General features: G+C 43.2%; 1 protein-coding gene across 1 annotated transcript in view; it reads right to left on the bottom strand.

The window, feature by feature from the left end:
* CAPG (capping actin protein, gelsolin like) overlaps window positions 1-10,773 on the bottom strand; it is a 30,315-nt gene extending 19,542 nt beyond the window's left edge. Inside the window, exons 1-3 of the mRNA XM_063958440.1 lie at window positions 10,640-10,773; window positions 10,417-10,446; window positions 1,292-1,461 (exon numbers count right to left, since the gene is read on the bottom strand). Of these exons, the coding sequence (XP_063814510.1) occupies window positions 1,292-1,461; window positions 10,417-10,439 (193 nt within the window). The 5' untranslated portion in view covers window positions 10,440-10,446; window positions 10,640-10,773. The remainder of the gene's footprint in view (window positions 1-1,291; window positions 1,462-10,416; window positions 10,447-10,639) is intronic.
* Between the last annotated feature and the right edge of the window lie 3,628 nt (window positions 10,774-14,401).

Below are 14,401 nucleotides of genomic sequence, written 5' to 3'. Positions count from 1 at the left end.
ATAGGTCGAGACAGTCATTAGGTCGACGTGGAAAAAGGTCGAAACAAGTTTTTTAATATATTTTTTGGTGTTGTTTTCTTCGTATAGTGACCAGGAACCCCAGTTAGTGCACCATACTAATCGTAGTCCACGTGGATTGTAAAGTATGAAAATGTTTACTTTTTTTTTTACAACTCATGTCAACCTTTCACATGTTGACCTATTGACCATGTCGACTAATAGTTGTCGACCTAATGCCTGTCGACCTAAAGACCGGATACCTTCCAGAAGGGGTCCACGTGGCAGGTGCTGGAGTGTGGCATTATAACTTGCATCATCGAGTCATAATGCCCCCAGACCACCCACTGCACTGTGAAGTAAGCGGAATCCGGAAGGCTGGACTACTCACCTGAGAGCTCAAGAGGAGGTTAGCAAGTTTGTCAACCATTCCCCCATGTGATATCTAGGATACTTTGGAATTTTGAGGCATACTCCCACACACTGCAGGGCAGCCTCCAGCATTATGACAATGTGGGATTATGATGGCAGTGCGGCCATGTTGATGCAATATGCCGTGAATCCCAACAACAAGCCTCCGGACCACCCACTTCCCAAGGGTCTTGTTTGATGCGTTTCACAGAGAAATGCATATTCATAGTCCCGCCGTACACTACCACATAAACAGCCTTTGCTCAGCAGGGAGCAGGGACGTCAAAGGGGGTCATTCAGACTGGATTGCTTCAGCAGCTGCAATCACAAACTGAATTCCTTTGTGGAGTGCGCATGTGCAGCAGCCGCACTGCGCGTGCGCACCCCGGGAGCCCAGTGAGATGCTATCAGCATCTCACTGCTGCAATTGCCTCTGCCTGATTGACAGGCGGAGGCGTTGGTGGGGCGGGAGGGGGTTAGAACGCTGTTGGCAGGGCGCAGTCCGGACAACGGGGGCGTGTTTGGACCATTGGGGGCTGCGTGACGTCACATGTAGCCGCTGCGACTCAATGCAGCCTGCCAGGGCACAGGAGCTGCCATCGCCACTGTGCGATGCTTTTGTACCTGTGCGGCGTGGTGGTGGTGGTGGGGGGGGGGGTAGTTGTGGCAGAGCCAGACATGCGGGGCGGACTAGCCCTGTGCTGGGCGTCCCCTTGCACGTTTGTTAAACTGATCGTAGATGTGCTAAATTTAGCACATCTACAATCAGCTCTGAATTAGGCCCAAAGTCACGATTCGCAGTGCCATGTCCCCCATATCTCCCAATTATACAACCAATGACAGGATCTCCCTCCCCAAGGCTCCAGCGTTCTCTGACTCTTACCATTCCAGACAAAGATGCTGTGGCCCTCAGGTGCATTCAGGATAAGGAGGTAGGTGTCTCCAGAGTGGAATACCCCATGGCTCTCGCTGGGGACAAGGATTAGCTTCATCTTTTCAATGCGAAAAACATGCAACCCAGGGTCTGAAACAGATTGGGGGAATCGCAAATCCCTATGGTTTAAGGGGACACAAAAGTAGACAAGGTACAAATTAAATATTGTAATACAATGACATGTGATAACACTATTTTATGGCTGCACGTTACCCATGCCCTCGGTGGTATGTTTACTCATTTGTTTAGTGGAACTAACCCTGAAAAAAGAGCCCAGTCAGAGAGAACTGTAACGTCTTACCTTACCTGCTCAGTAACACTCTTTACCTAGAATTTGTTTTATACTGCAAGCTACCATATGTCTGTAAACGTTCATCCCACTGGCTTCTATAGAACTCGATCAATTAGCAATCATTTCTACAGCTGATGCTTATAGGTGCCCCAAGTCAGAAACAGCTGAGAATGTGAAAACTGCACAAATCATTCTAAAATACTAATTGATCACTCTTATATGTAGGATTACAGTAGGTGGTGCTTGCGTGGACACAAAATAACGGGTGTGGTATAACAGATAGACAGTGTCTAGTTAGACAGTCAATAGATAGACATCACGGGCCAAATGTAATAGATTGAGAGTTCAAAAAGTGAGAGATTTGGTAAGGTTTTTCAGTTTTTTTTAAAGTGGCAGAAACTTAAAAAAAGGACATCTAAGGTAATTTTTTCCGAAATATTACCCATGCCCAGAGAGACAGAGGGAGATTCAGGAGGTAAATGTGTGGCTCAGAGACTGGTGTAGGAAAGAGGGGTTTGTGTTCTTGGAACACTGGACGGACTTTTCAGTCAGGCGCCATCTTTTTTCTCATGACGGATTGCACCTGAATGAGGTAGGGGCTGCGGTGCTTGGGGGTAGGATGGTTGTTAGGTTGGAGGAGCTTTTAAACTAGGAGCCTGGGGGGAGGGTTTAGCTAGAAACTATGGGTCATGCAGCGAGTATAGTAGGGATGGTGGTAGTGAGATAAAAGGGGGTGGAGAAGGGGGGAGGGAAAGTGCAGCTGGTAAGGGTATTTACATGGGTTCTAATAAGGGTGTTAAGAAAGGTATTGCTAAAGCATTAAATAATAACAATTATGTGTCATCATTACAGCCTATAGAAAATGTTGTACGGGACTTAAGGGAAAATACTTATGTCAGGGCGGTGAATTTAGACGGGAACATTGGGTTGACCAAAGAGAAAAGTAAGGTGGGCAATACTAAGTACGGTGGGGTTGGAGAGGGAGCGAGAAGGACAGTCTGTATCAGTAACTCTACGGATGCGCTAGTTAACCAGGATGGGAAATCTTTAGGAAAACAAACAAATATTGGAACCGATAAACTAAAATGTATGCTTGCAAACGCAAGAAGTCTAGCAGGTAAAATGGGGGAATTGGAATTGTTAGCATCAAAGGCTGAGTATGACATTATAGGTATCACGGAAACATGGTGGGACGACTCTCACGACTGGGTTGCTAACTTGGAGGGGTATTTCCTTTTCAGGAGGGACAGGGCACAGGGCTAACAAAAAAGGAGGAGGTGTATGTCTTTATGTTAAACCATCACTTAAACCATACCTAAAGGAGGTTATCTATGAGGAGACTAGCGATAATGTGGAGTCACTATGGGTTGAAATCTCAAGTGGGGGAATTGATGCAAAAAACGAGTCATAGGCACGTGCTACAAACAGCCGGATATTAGCATACATGAGGAAGAACAACTATTGCAGCAAATCAAAACGGCTGCAGGATTGGGGGACATCCTTGTGATTGGGGATTTTAATTACCCCGATATAAAATGGAGTAACGATTCATGTGCTAAAGCGAGGGGCAGCAGGTTCTTAAATATGTTTAGGGATCACTACTTATCTCAATTAGTCGAGGACCCAACTAGGGGTAAAACTACCCTGGATCTAGTAATTACTAATAATGTGGACATTATATCAAACACTAAAGTTGGGGAGACTTTGGGTAACAGTGATCACTATATGATCACATTCGACATCAGTTTCAGGAAACATAGCATCAGGGGTTCCACCAAAACTTTTAACTTTAGGAAGGCTAATTTCAGTATGCTTAGATATGCACTTAACGACATAGAGTGGGAGGTTCTGTTTAATAACTTCGGAAATGTGGGAAGTTTTAAAAGGGTTGCTGGATAGCAATATTCATAACTTTATTCCCATGGGCAGTAAACGCAGGAGTATTAAACTCAAACCGATGTGGCTTAACAAGAAGGTTAAGGCAGAAATGGATAAAAAAAGCGGGCTTTCAAAGCATTTAAATCTAATGGAAAGGAGGAGTCTTTCAAGTATTACAAGGAGTGTAATAAGAAAAGCAAAAAAGCAATAAGAGCAGCTAAAATGGAAAATGAAAAGCAAATCGCTATAGAGAGTAAAACCAATCCTAAAAAGTTTTTTAAATGCATAAACGGTAAAAGGTTAAAAAAGGAGAATATAGGTCCATTAAAAGATGAATTAGGAGAATTGATAAATGATGACGAAATAAAAGCGGAAATACTGAACAAATTCTTTTCATCAGTATTCACCAGTGAAGAACTGATGGTGGGAGTAGAGCATAACAATTGTGAAAGTAATGATTCATGGTTAGACACTTGTTTAAGCGAAGATGTAGTCCGGGAAAGACTAAGCAAAATTAAGATTAATAAATCACCTGGTCCTGATGGACTTCACCCGAGGGTTCTTATGGAGCTTAGTTCACAACTAACACGACCGCTATACTTGATTTTCAATAGTTTAATTAGATCTGGCATAGTACCGAAGGATTGGCGTATAGCTGAGGTAGTGCCATTATTTAAAAAGGGATCCAAAAATCTTCCGGGAAACTACAGACCAGTTAGTTTAACATCTATAATGGGGAAAATATTGGAAGGAATTCTAAGGGACGGCATACAGGAGTATCTTCAGTCCGCTAGGATTATTAGCAAGAACCAGCATGGTTTTGTGAGTGACAGGTCATGTCAGACTAACTTAATTAGCTTCTACGAGGAAGTGAGCAATAATCTTGATCAAGGAAAAGCAGTGTATGTGGTCTTCCTAGATTTTGCAAAAGCCTTCGATACAGTTCCTCATAGGAGGCTGATGATCAAATTAAAGGAGCTTGGCCTAGGAAAAACTATTTGCACATGGATAAGCAGCTGGTTAGATAGCAGGGTACAGCGAGTAGTGGTCAACGGGAAGTCCTCAACCTGGTCCACAGTAGTCAGCGGAATACCACAAGGGTCCGTACTCGGACCACTACTGTTCAACATATTTATCAATGACCTAGAAATAGGCCTGGAAAGCACAGTGTCAATCTTTGCAGATGATACTAAACTGTGTAAGGTAATTAATTCAGAATTGGATGTGGAGTCCTTGCAGAATGATCTATCTAAACTTCAACTCTGGGCATCTAAATGGAAAATGAGGTTCAATACAGACAAATGCAAGGTTATGCATTTTGGGACTAAAAACAAACTTGCATCCTACATATTAAATGGGGAACGCCTAGGGGAAACAGAGTTGGAAAAAGATTTGGGGGTATTCATTGAAAATAGGCTTAACCATACACAATGTGAAAACGCAGTAAAGAAGGCAAGTAAGGTGCTAGCGTGCATAAAAAGGGGAATTGAGACAAGGGACTCGGATGTAATCATGCCGCTGTATAAGGCATTGGTACGTCCACACCTGGAATATTGTGTTCAGTTTTGGGCACCATTGTATAAAAAAGACATCAGTGAACTCGAAAGTGTTCAAAGGCGAGCTACTAAATTGATTAAAGGCCTAGAAGGACTGGACTATAAAGAAAGACTTACTAGGCTGAATATGTATACACTAGAAAAGAGGCGCCAAGAGGAGATATTATTAATATCTTCAAATATGTAAAGGGACATCACAAAGAGTTATCGGAGGATTTATTAAAAGAACACAGTTTAGGACACATGGGAACTCGCTGTGACTGGAGGAGAGAAAGTTCCGAACGCAACGGAGGAAAGGGTTCTTCACTGTTAGGGCAATCAGGATGTGGAATTTCCTGCCAGGGAAGGTGGTAATGGCGGACTCTGTAATTGGATTTAAAAAAGGAATGGATACATTTCTGAATGAAAAAGCTATCCAAGGTTATAATACTTAAAATATCAACATGGTTAATCTGGGGGTAACATGAGTTATAGTAGCTAACTAGTCATAAAACATTATTCAGCAAGTATGTAGAATCATCACAACTTAAAACAGGTTGAACACGATGGGCAATTTGCCTCTATTCAACCTCAAATACTATGTTACTATGTAATCATTTACACTGCAAAACCAGGTTGATCTTGCAGTGTAAATGATTGCCACTTTTTAAAAAAACATGCAAAACATTACCAACTCTCTCACTTTTTGAAACTCTCACTCTATTACATTTGGCCCCACATGTTAGACAGTACAAAGGGTCGACATGAAAATGGTTTCTTTTTTCATCTTTGGGGTTTGTGTGGATAGTTTTGTCATCTGGGACCCCCAATTGTAGAAAGGCATCCACTCGTGGGGCTCACTTCACTCCCCAAGCTTTGGGCTCGCCACAAGGTTTATAACCAACTCTATGCCGACATGGATAGAGAAGGTATGAAAAAGTCCAAATACATGTAAAATTGAAAAAAAAAAAACCTGTCTACCTTTTTTTGTCGCCCATTTTCATGTCGACCTTTTGACCCTGTCAATATTTTGACCCTGTCAACATAATGTCTGACTAACGGTTCCGGTATAAAAGATAGATAGTGTCTAGTTAGACAGTCAATAGATTAACATATGGTGTCTGACAGACATTAGGTCGACAGGGTCAAAAGGTCGACAGGGTCAAACGGACGACATGGAAAAGGTCGACAGGTCAAACGGTCGACGTGTCAAAAGGTCGACAGGGTCAAAATGTCAACATGAAAATGGTCGACATGAAAAAGGTAGACACCATGTTTCTTGCATTTTTTATGGTTTGTGTGGATAGTATTGTCATCTGGGACCCCCAATTGTAGAAAGGCATACCCTCGCTGCGCTCGCCACAAGGTTTATAACCAACTCTATGCCGACATGGATAGAGAAAGTATGAAATAGTCCAAAAACATGTTACATAAAAAAGCATGGTGTCTACCTTTTTCATGTCGACCTTTTGACCCTGTTGACCTTTTTCATGTCGACCTTTTGACCATGTCAACCTTTTCACCCTGTCGACCTAATGTCTGTCTAACATATGGTGTCTATCTATTGACTGTCTAACTAGACACTGTCTATCTATCAAACGGATACCCTGACTAACATATGGTGTCTATCTATTATTGACTGTCTAACTAGACACTGTCTATCATCCAGATACCAAAATAACTACATTTTAACTACTTCTACATGTCATTTATGTGCACTTTCAAGCACGGAAAACTGGGCATTTGTTTTGGTAGGGGCTCAGCTGTCTGGGTTTTTCCCAACACATGATAAACTGGCAAAAGAACGGTTATCTGTAAATTAATAATGTTATACAGAGGTCTTTGTATGACAAATGCAATTCTGATATTCAAGATTAAAAGATACTGTAACTTTACTCAATATAACTTGGCCTAAAAAAAACCCTACACTGGGTGATGCAATTTACCGGAATAAGTCCTGATTAGCGAAATAGAGCTTATGCCTGTCATCAGCTGTCGAAACTTCAGAACACACAATTGCTGTGATCTGTTGTGAAAAGCAACAACAGTAACTATGGAAACAATCCAGTTTTTTTTTTATCATGCCTACAAATCGCTCAAAGGAAAGTCAGTTATCTGCAACATACAGTATGTGTATCTGTCAATTCCTGGCAACTTTTTTTCTGAGTTTTCATCTGCTAATTTCAGGCATAATTACTGCAAGCATCAAGTTGTAAAATAAGCAATACAAATAAGTTATAGGGGTATATTTACTAATCTGTGGGTGTTTAGAAGTGGAGATGTTGTCCATAGCAGCCAATCAGATTCTATCTATTATCTTCTAAAACAGGGGTGAGGAATGCCCGGCCCCTGGGGCGTATAATGCCTGCAAAATCATTTGGCCTGGCCCTGCCAAGGCAACTGCAGGCAAGCCTTGGAGAGTGATAAATAGCACGGTGATAATGTACCAGGCAACCAGCTCCTAACTGTCAGTTTTCAGACACAGCCTGTAACATGGATGTTAGGAGCTGATTGGTTGGTACTTTATCACTGTGCTATTTATCTCTCTCCAAGGCTTTATAAATGGGGGCCATAATGCGCTACAGTGCAGCTGCCCCTGTATATTTACAGTATACTGCTAGTCTGCTGGCTACAGATAGAGGGAGCTGCAGCGTACACCTCATCTCAGGCATTGCCACTTCCTATGGAGACAGAGTTGGGCTGGCCGGGCGAGGAGGGGACTGGTGACTGACCTTGCCGGTGTGTGTTGGGGGGTGTCGGGGGTATTAATAAATGAAACTGGCTGGGTGAGCACTCCCTCACCTGGCAGCCGGGGGGGTACTTACCATCATGCTGCATGCTGCCTGTGTACTTACCATCACATTAGGAGTGAGTTAATTACATCTCTACTTCTAAAACCTGCACTTTAGTAAATATACCCCACAGGGCGCAAACAAATATTTCAATTAGGCATAGTATTCTTTTTTTATGGAATTAACCTTTAATATAAAAGTATTTTGCATAAAAGTGTTGACAACAACCAAGGCTGATCAGTGGAACTCCTGTGTTTCTATTTAAGGGTCTATGGGCCTAATTCAAGGTTGATTGCAAAACAACATTTTCCTCTAATGGGCAAAACCATGTGCACTGACGGGGAAAGGGCGTGGGGGGGCAGATATAACTTGTGCAGAGAGAGTTAGATTTGGGTGGGGTGTGTTCAAACTGAAATCTTAATTGCAGTGTAAAAATAAAGCAGCCAGTATTTAATCTGCACAGGAACAATATAACAAACCCAAATCTAACTCTCTCTGCACATGTTACGTCTGCCCCATCTGCAGTGCAACATGCTTTTGCCCATTAGAGGAAAATGTTGTTTTGCAATCAACCTTGAATTCGGCCCTATAAGCACTAAGGAAGCAAGTAATATTACATTAGCTGGTTGGATCTATTTTCTTTCATCTTGAAAAGGTGTGTGGGGAAAAGAAGACATCTCATTTATTTCCGTATCTCTTTGGACAGGAAGGAGGTAAACAGATTTGCCAGGCTGTTATGTACTTTAGCAAACCGCCCCACAAAACTAAAGGCATGCAAGTAGCAACAAAGATACACAATTTCTGCAATAGAAACATTGGACGGCGAGTGATAGGATGCACAGTGTGAAGAAAAACAGAAGGCTGGGTGGGTAGAGGAAATGGAGTGAAGCCACAGCAATTACGAGATTGCGGATTAGCTGAATTGTAGCTCAAAACCCAGGAATGCTATTTTTTTGATTTGAACAAATTAAGTGGCTAATTCAGACTGGATCGCTGCAGCGGCATATATATATATATATTTCCAGACCCACCCACATAACCTTCAATGCTTCCCTATCCAATTACATCCTCTCTCTCTGGGGGTCATTCCGAGTTGTTCGCTCGTTATTTTTTTCTCGCAACTGATCGATTAGTCGCTAATGCGCATGCGCAATGACTGCAGTGCGACTGCGCCAAGTAAATTTGCTATGCAGTTAGGAATTTTACTCACGGCATTACAAGGTTTTTTCTTCGTTCTGGTGATCGTAATGTGATTGACAGGAAGTGGGTGTTTCTGGGCGGAAACTGGCCGTTTTATGGGAGTGTGTGAAAAAACGCTACCGTTTCTGGGAAAACGCGGGAGTGGCTGGAGAAACGGAGGAGTGTCTGGGCGAACGCTGGGTGTGTTTGTGACGTCAAACCAGGAACGACAAGCACTGAACTGATCGCACTGGAAGAGTAAGTCTCGAGCTACTCAGAAACTGCACAGAGTAGTCTTTTCGCAATATTGCGAATCTTTCTTTCGCAATTTTGATAAGCTAAGATTCACTCCCAGTAGGCGGCGGCTTAGCGTGTGCAAAGCTGCTAAAAGCAGCTTGCGAGCAAACAACTCAGAATGAGGGCCTCTGTACAGTCCACATAACCTCACAGATTTTGTTCGCTCGTTATTTTTTTCTCGCAACTGAGCGATTAGTCGCTAATGCGCATGCGCAATGACTGCAGTGCGACTGCGCCAAGTAAATTTGCTATGCAGTTAGGAATTTTACTCACGGCATTACGAGGTTTTTTCTTCGTTCTGGTGATCGTAATGTGATTGACAGGAAGTGGGTGTTTCTGGGCGGAAACTGGCCGTTTTATGGGAGTGTGTGAAAAAACGCTACCGTTTCTGGGAAAACGCGGGAGTGGCTGGAGAAACGGAGGAGTGTCTGGGCGAACGCTGGGTGTGTTTGTGACGTCAAACCAGGAACGACAAGCACTGAACTGATCGCACTGGAAGAGTAAGTCTCGAGCTACTCAGAAACTGCACAGAGTAGTCTTTTCGCAATATTGCGAATCTTTCTTTCGCAATTTTGATAAGCTAAGATTCACTCCCAGTAGGCGGCGGCTTAGCGTGTGCAAAGCTGCTAAAAGCAGCTTGCGAGCAAACAACTCAGAATGAGGGCCTCTGTACAGTCCACATAACCTCACAGATTTTGTCTTCCAACATTGCTGGGTGATCAGGTCATACAACCCATTAAGAACCTAGCAATCTGGTGGACCATTATGCAACAGGTAGCACCTATCCTTGTATATCAATGCCTATTTCCCTATAGATTGTAAGCTTGCGAGCACGGCCTTCCTACCTCTGTCTGTCTTTGCCCAGTTTTGTTCTATAACTGTTGTTCTAATTGTAAAGCTCAACGGAATATGCAGCGCTATATGAGAAACTGCTCATAAATAAATATATATATTATGTTATATATATATATATATATATATATACACATACATGCATCTTGTGCAGAAATGAAGTACTATTTACTATAGGTGATGTTGTGCAATGTCTAGTTTATGTGAGACTCTGGTATCGGGTGACTGTCAAACAAGCAGTGTCCTTACTTTGCACTGGGGCCTCCGTACATCTTCACTCTGTAAAAAGAATACGGACAGATTATTAGTAGCTATTATATGGGTGAGCTCACAGTTAGTTTACAGCTGCGATCCTTTAGGCGGAATGCTTGCCAGTTTTAGAATGTTATTACACTATGTAGAAATTCTTCCTACTGCCCCCATCCTTTTGCTTTTCTGTCTCTCCTATATAATAAAACCCCCTGTTTCTTACCTCTTGCAGCCTGCTCTTCCTTGACAGTGAAGCTACCATTCACCACACCCTGCAGACCCTAACGACTTGCTTTTTATGTTAGAAGTCTGTGGTTTCTGTGAGGCTGACAGAAAAGGGAGAGAGAGGGAGGGCGGAGAGTGACTCACAGTATCATGTGCAAGAGACCCAGCCTGCAGCATACATTAGGGAGGGGTAAATGAGACAGGTAATAGAATACCACTGCCCAGACAGGACAAGGGGAGGAAAATAACAAGCTGCTTCATACTCCACATACAGGAAGATACAAATAATCAGTCATAATTATGTTTTAAAATTTGGTCAGATTCTCTAAAACTCAGTTTCACGCTATAGGAGCGTTTGGATTGGCCATATGTGCAGAACAGCACAGTGGCTAGCATTGTCGCCTTTACATAATACACTGATGATATCAGTGGCGTAAGTTCGTCCCAGTTGCCCGGAGGCAAGATAAATATTGGTGCCCCCCCTATTTCCTATATTAAGATAAATAAATGTATGCGTGTATGCATGTGTGCTGAAAAAAAATGTATATACTGTATTTATACATTTAATTGTCTTTAATTTGAAATCACACAATTCTTAGCAGTCATACCCAGGATTAGAACCCATGACCTGTTACACTGACAGCAGACACTTTACTGATGGAGTTATTTGCTCTTGTACAGGAAGCATGAGAATTCTAACTATATGAAGTTACGTGTAATTGTCAGAGAAGTATCTTCATATAGTTAGAATGCTCATATTTCCTATACAGGAGCAAACAGCTTCATCAGTAAGGTGTCTGCTTCCAGTGTAATAGGTTGTGGTTTCTAATCCTGGGTGTGATACTTGTAAAATGTGTTTATTCAGTATAATAAAGAGAGTGTGATTTGTAAGGTGCAGGGACCAGTGAGGAAGTCGGCCACTAAAAAGACAGCGACAAATATCAGTTAACTTAATTCTATGGTGTCACAGAATTGGAGGAGAGTTGCCCCCCTTCAGAGCAGGAGCCCGGCGGCAGACGACTCTATTGCCTCCCAGAATTCTGCCTCTGAATGCTATATAAATAATAACTTTTTATATCTCATAGCTGTTATCTCACGCCATTATCAGACCTCAGTAAGATGCACTTATTATTTTCACTTGCACACTATGGCTAAATGTTTTAACGAATATATCAGTGTGATTCTGTCATGTTCTATATGGTTACAAAAAAATTAATGCAGTTGTCTATGTATTTTTGGCTAAGAAGCAAAAATATTACGGTACTTATCAAACCCATAATTTTGGTGACCGTTTCTTTAAATTTAGTGTATTTTAATGGGTGCAAATTAATTACATGGCACTTCCACAATTTTAATTATAGTTGGCACAGCAACAAGGTTCCTATCCTTCCCTTTAGGCTGTATGACGTGGGCGGTTTTACCAAGTGTTTTCAACCCTTTTGGCTGTGATAAAGATGTCTACCCACACCTATAGATCTGAAAGCAGCCGTTCCGTCTACCACGCTGACAATTCTCCAAGAATGCAGTTTATTGTCAGACTTCTCCCACCTGTCATCCAGGTTACTGTCATTGTCTCTGATGGGATTAAATAGCTCCTGAACTTTGCAGCTCCACGGCATGAGACCTGAAAATCATTTTAGAGTTCCCTATTATTATTACTATTATTATATATTTGTTCCCATGCTATGGAGGAGGTGAAATACTGTACATTGGGCCTAAATTCAAGGTTGATTACAAAACACAATTTTCCTCTAATGGGCCCAACCATGTGCACTGCAGGGGGGGGGGGGGGGGAGAGTTAGATTTGGGTGGGGTGTGTTCAACCTGAAATCTAAATTGCAGTGTAAAAATAAAGCAGCCAGTATTTACTCTGCACAGAAACAAAATAAATAACCCACCCATATCTAACTCCACATAGAAATAGGCCCATCATCTTGAATATGCTGCAGGAGTAAAATTATCTCCCCCCTGGGTAAGGAATCTAATCTGTCAATTAGGTTACCTGACCACTTAGTAATGGCCTTAGTGATCCATGCACAAGCAATAGTGGGTCTCTGGGCCACCCCAGCAGCAGTTTATAAAGATTTGAGGGTGGTCTCTATCTTGCAGTCAGCTGTGTCCTTTAAGGAGGCTGCCCTAGGAACAGGTAAGACTAACTTACGTGACAACCTAGATACCGATGCATCCACAATTGGTGGGTTTCCCCATTTCTTTCTATCCTCCAGAGGAAAGGGAAAGGATGTAATTAATCTTTTAGGGATCTGAAACGTTTTGTCAGGATTAGCCCAAGTTTCTTCCAATAGGGCATTCAATTCCTTTGATGCAGGAAAAGTTGCTGAGGATTTCTTTTTTACATTAAAATAAGATTCCACCTCCACCTCCGCCACCTTGTCAGTAATGTGCAGGACATTTCTGATAGCTTCTATCAGGGCCTGTATTCCTTGTGACAGGACAGCATCCCCCCCACTCGCATCCACCTCACCCTCCTCTGGGTCTGATGTATCGTCATCAGTATCATCCTGCATGAGCTAGGCCAGAGTACGCTTTTGTGGGCAAATGGCGGGGGCCTGATACAAACTGAATCTCTATTCATCAGGTCATCCATAGACTGTCCTAAGAATTGCGTCTCTTTCTCAGTATGGGATAATTTAGTAGAAATAATAGATATCATACCTTTAATGGAACCTAACCATGGGGGTTCAGCCCCACTAGCCTGAGAATGTACATTATCCTGAGTACAGGATAGTCAGTCTCCGGCAGAGGACAGACACTTTTCTGTGCAGGAAACACAGTCCCTGGACATGGTAACGTGAAGGGACACCCACACACCCACACACAGAAGGTGAAAACACAGTTTAACCCACACAGAGCCCGCAGGAAAACACAGAAAATGGAGCAAGCCACACAGCGCCCTTGTAGCCAAGTAAAATCTCAGCTGGGTCACCACACTAATAGGGCTTCGTATACTACAACACTCCCCCCCTTCTAAGACCCCCTGGTACTGCTGAGGAGACGTGGAGTCTTTGTGGAGGAGCTGTGCAACCCTGTGATTCCTGTCAGTGTAAGCTGCAGAGAGGAAATGGCGCTGGTGAGCTGCTGGAACCACTCATAGTGAAGACCCGCCGCCGTAATGGCGCGCAGCTTCCCGTTTTTTTTATATTGGCCTGAGGTATTAGTGTGCCTAACAGAGGGTTAAAACCCTTGTTAGGTCTGTTGGCCAGTGTGGGTAATCACTGGTGGCTCAGTGCGCCATACTTATATGTATGTCCATACTTATGTGTATGTCCTCCTGAGCCCCCTGGAGCGCAACCTGCATCAGAGCTGCGCTCCTACCCTTGTGCCGCCATTCCCGCCAGCGACCCGCTAACCAGGACGCCGGCACTGTGCTCACCACTCTTCTATCTTCTGGCTCTGTTAGGGGTGGCGGCGTGCTGCGGCAGGGTACGCTCGCCGTGGTGGGGCTTGCGAATTACTCCCTCAGGAGCTCAGTGTCCTGTCAGTGGAGAAAGGGGACCATTAACTCTTTAGGAAGTTGGGCCGTTCTCCCCCCTAAGTCCCACGTAGCAGGCAGTCTGGTACAAACCCGGCATGCCTGAAAACAACAAACAGAAAATAAATGTAGTAAACTCTTCAGGAACTTCCCAAGTATGACCAACTCCTCCGGGCACATTTTCTAAACTGAATCTGGTAGGAAGGGCATAGAGGGAGGAGCCAGTGCACACTGTTGATTTCTTAAAGTGCCCAAGGCTCCTAGTGGACC

Source organism: Pseudophryne corroboree, chromosome 3 (assembly GCF_028390025.1).
Source record: "Pseudophryne corroboree isolate aPseCor3 chromosome 3, aPseCor3.hap2, whole genome shotgun sequence".
NCBI lineage: Eukaryota > Metazoa > Chordata > Amphibia > Anura > Myobatrachidae > Pseudophryne > Pseudophryne corroboree.
The sequence above is the reverse complement of the archived record's forward strand: the minus strand, read 5'-3'. Positions and strand labels throughout refer to the sequence as shown.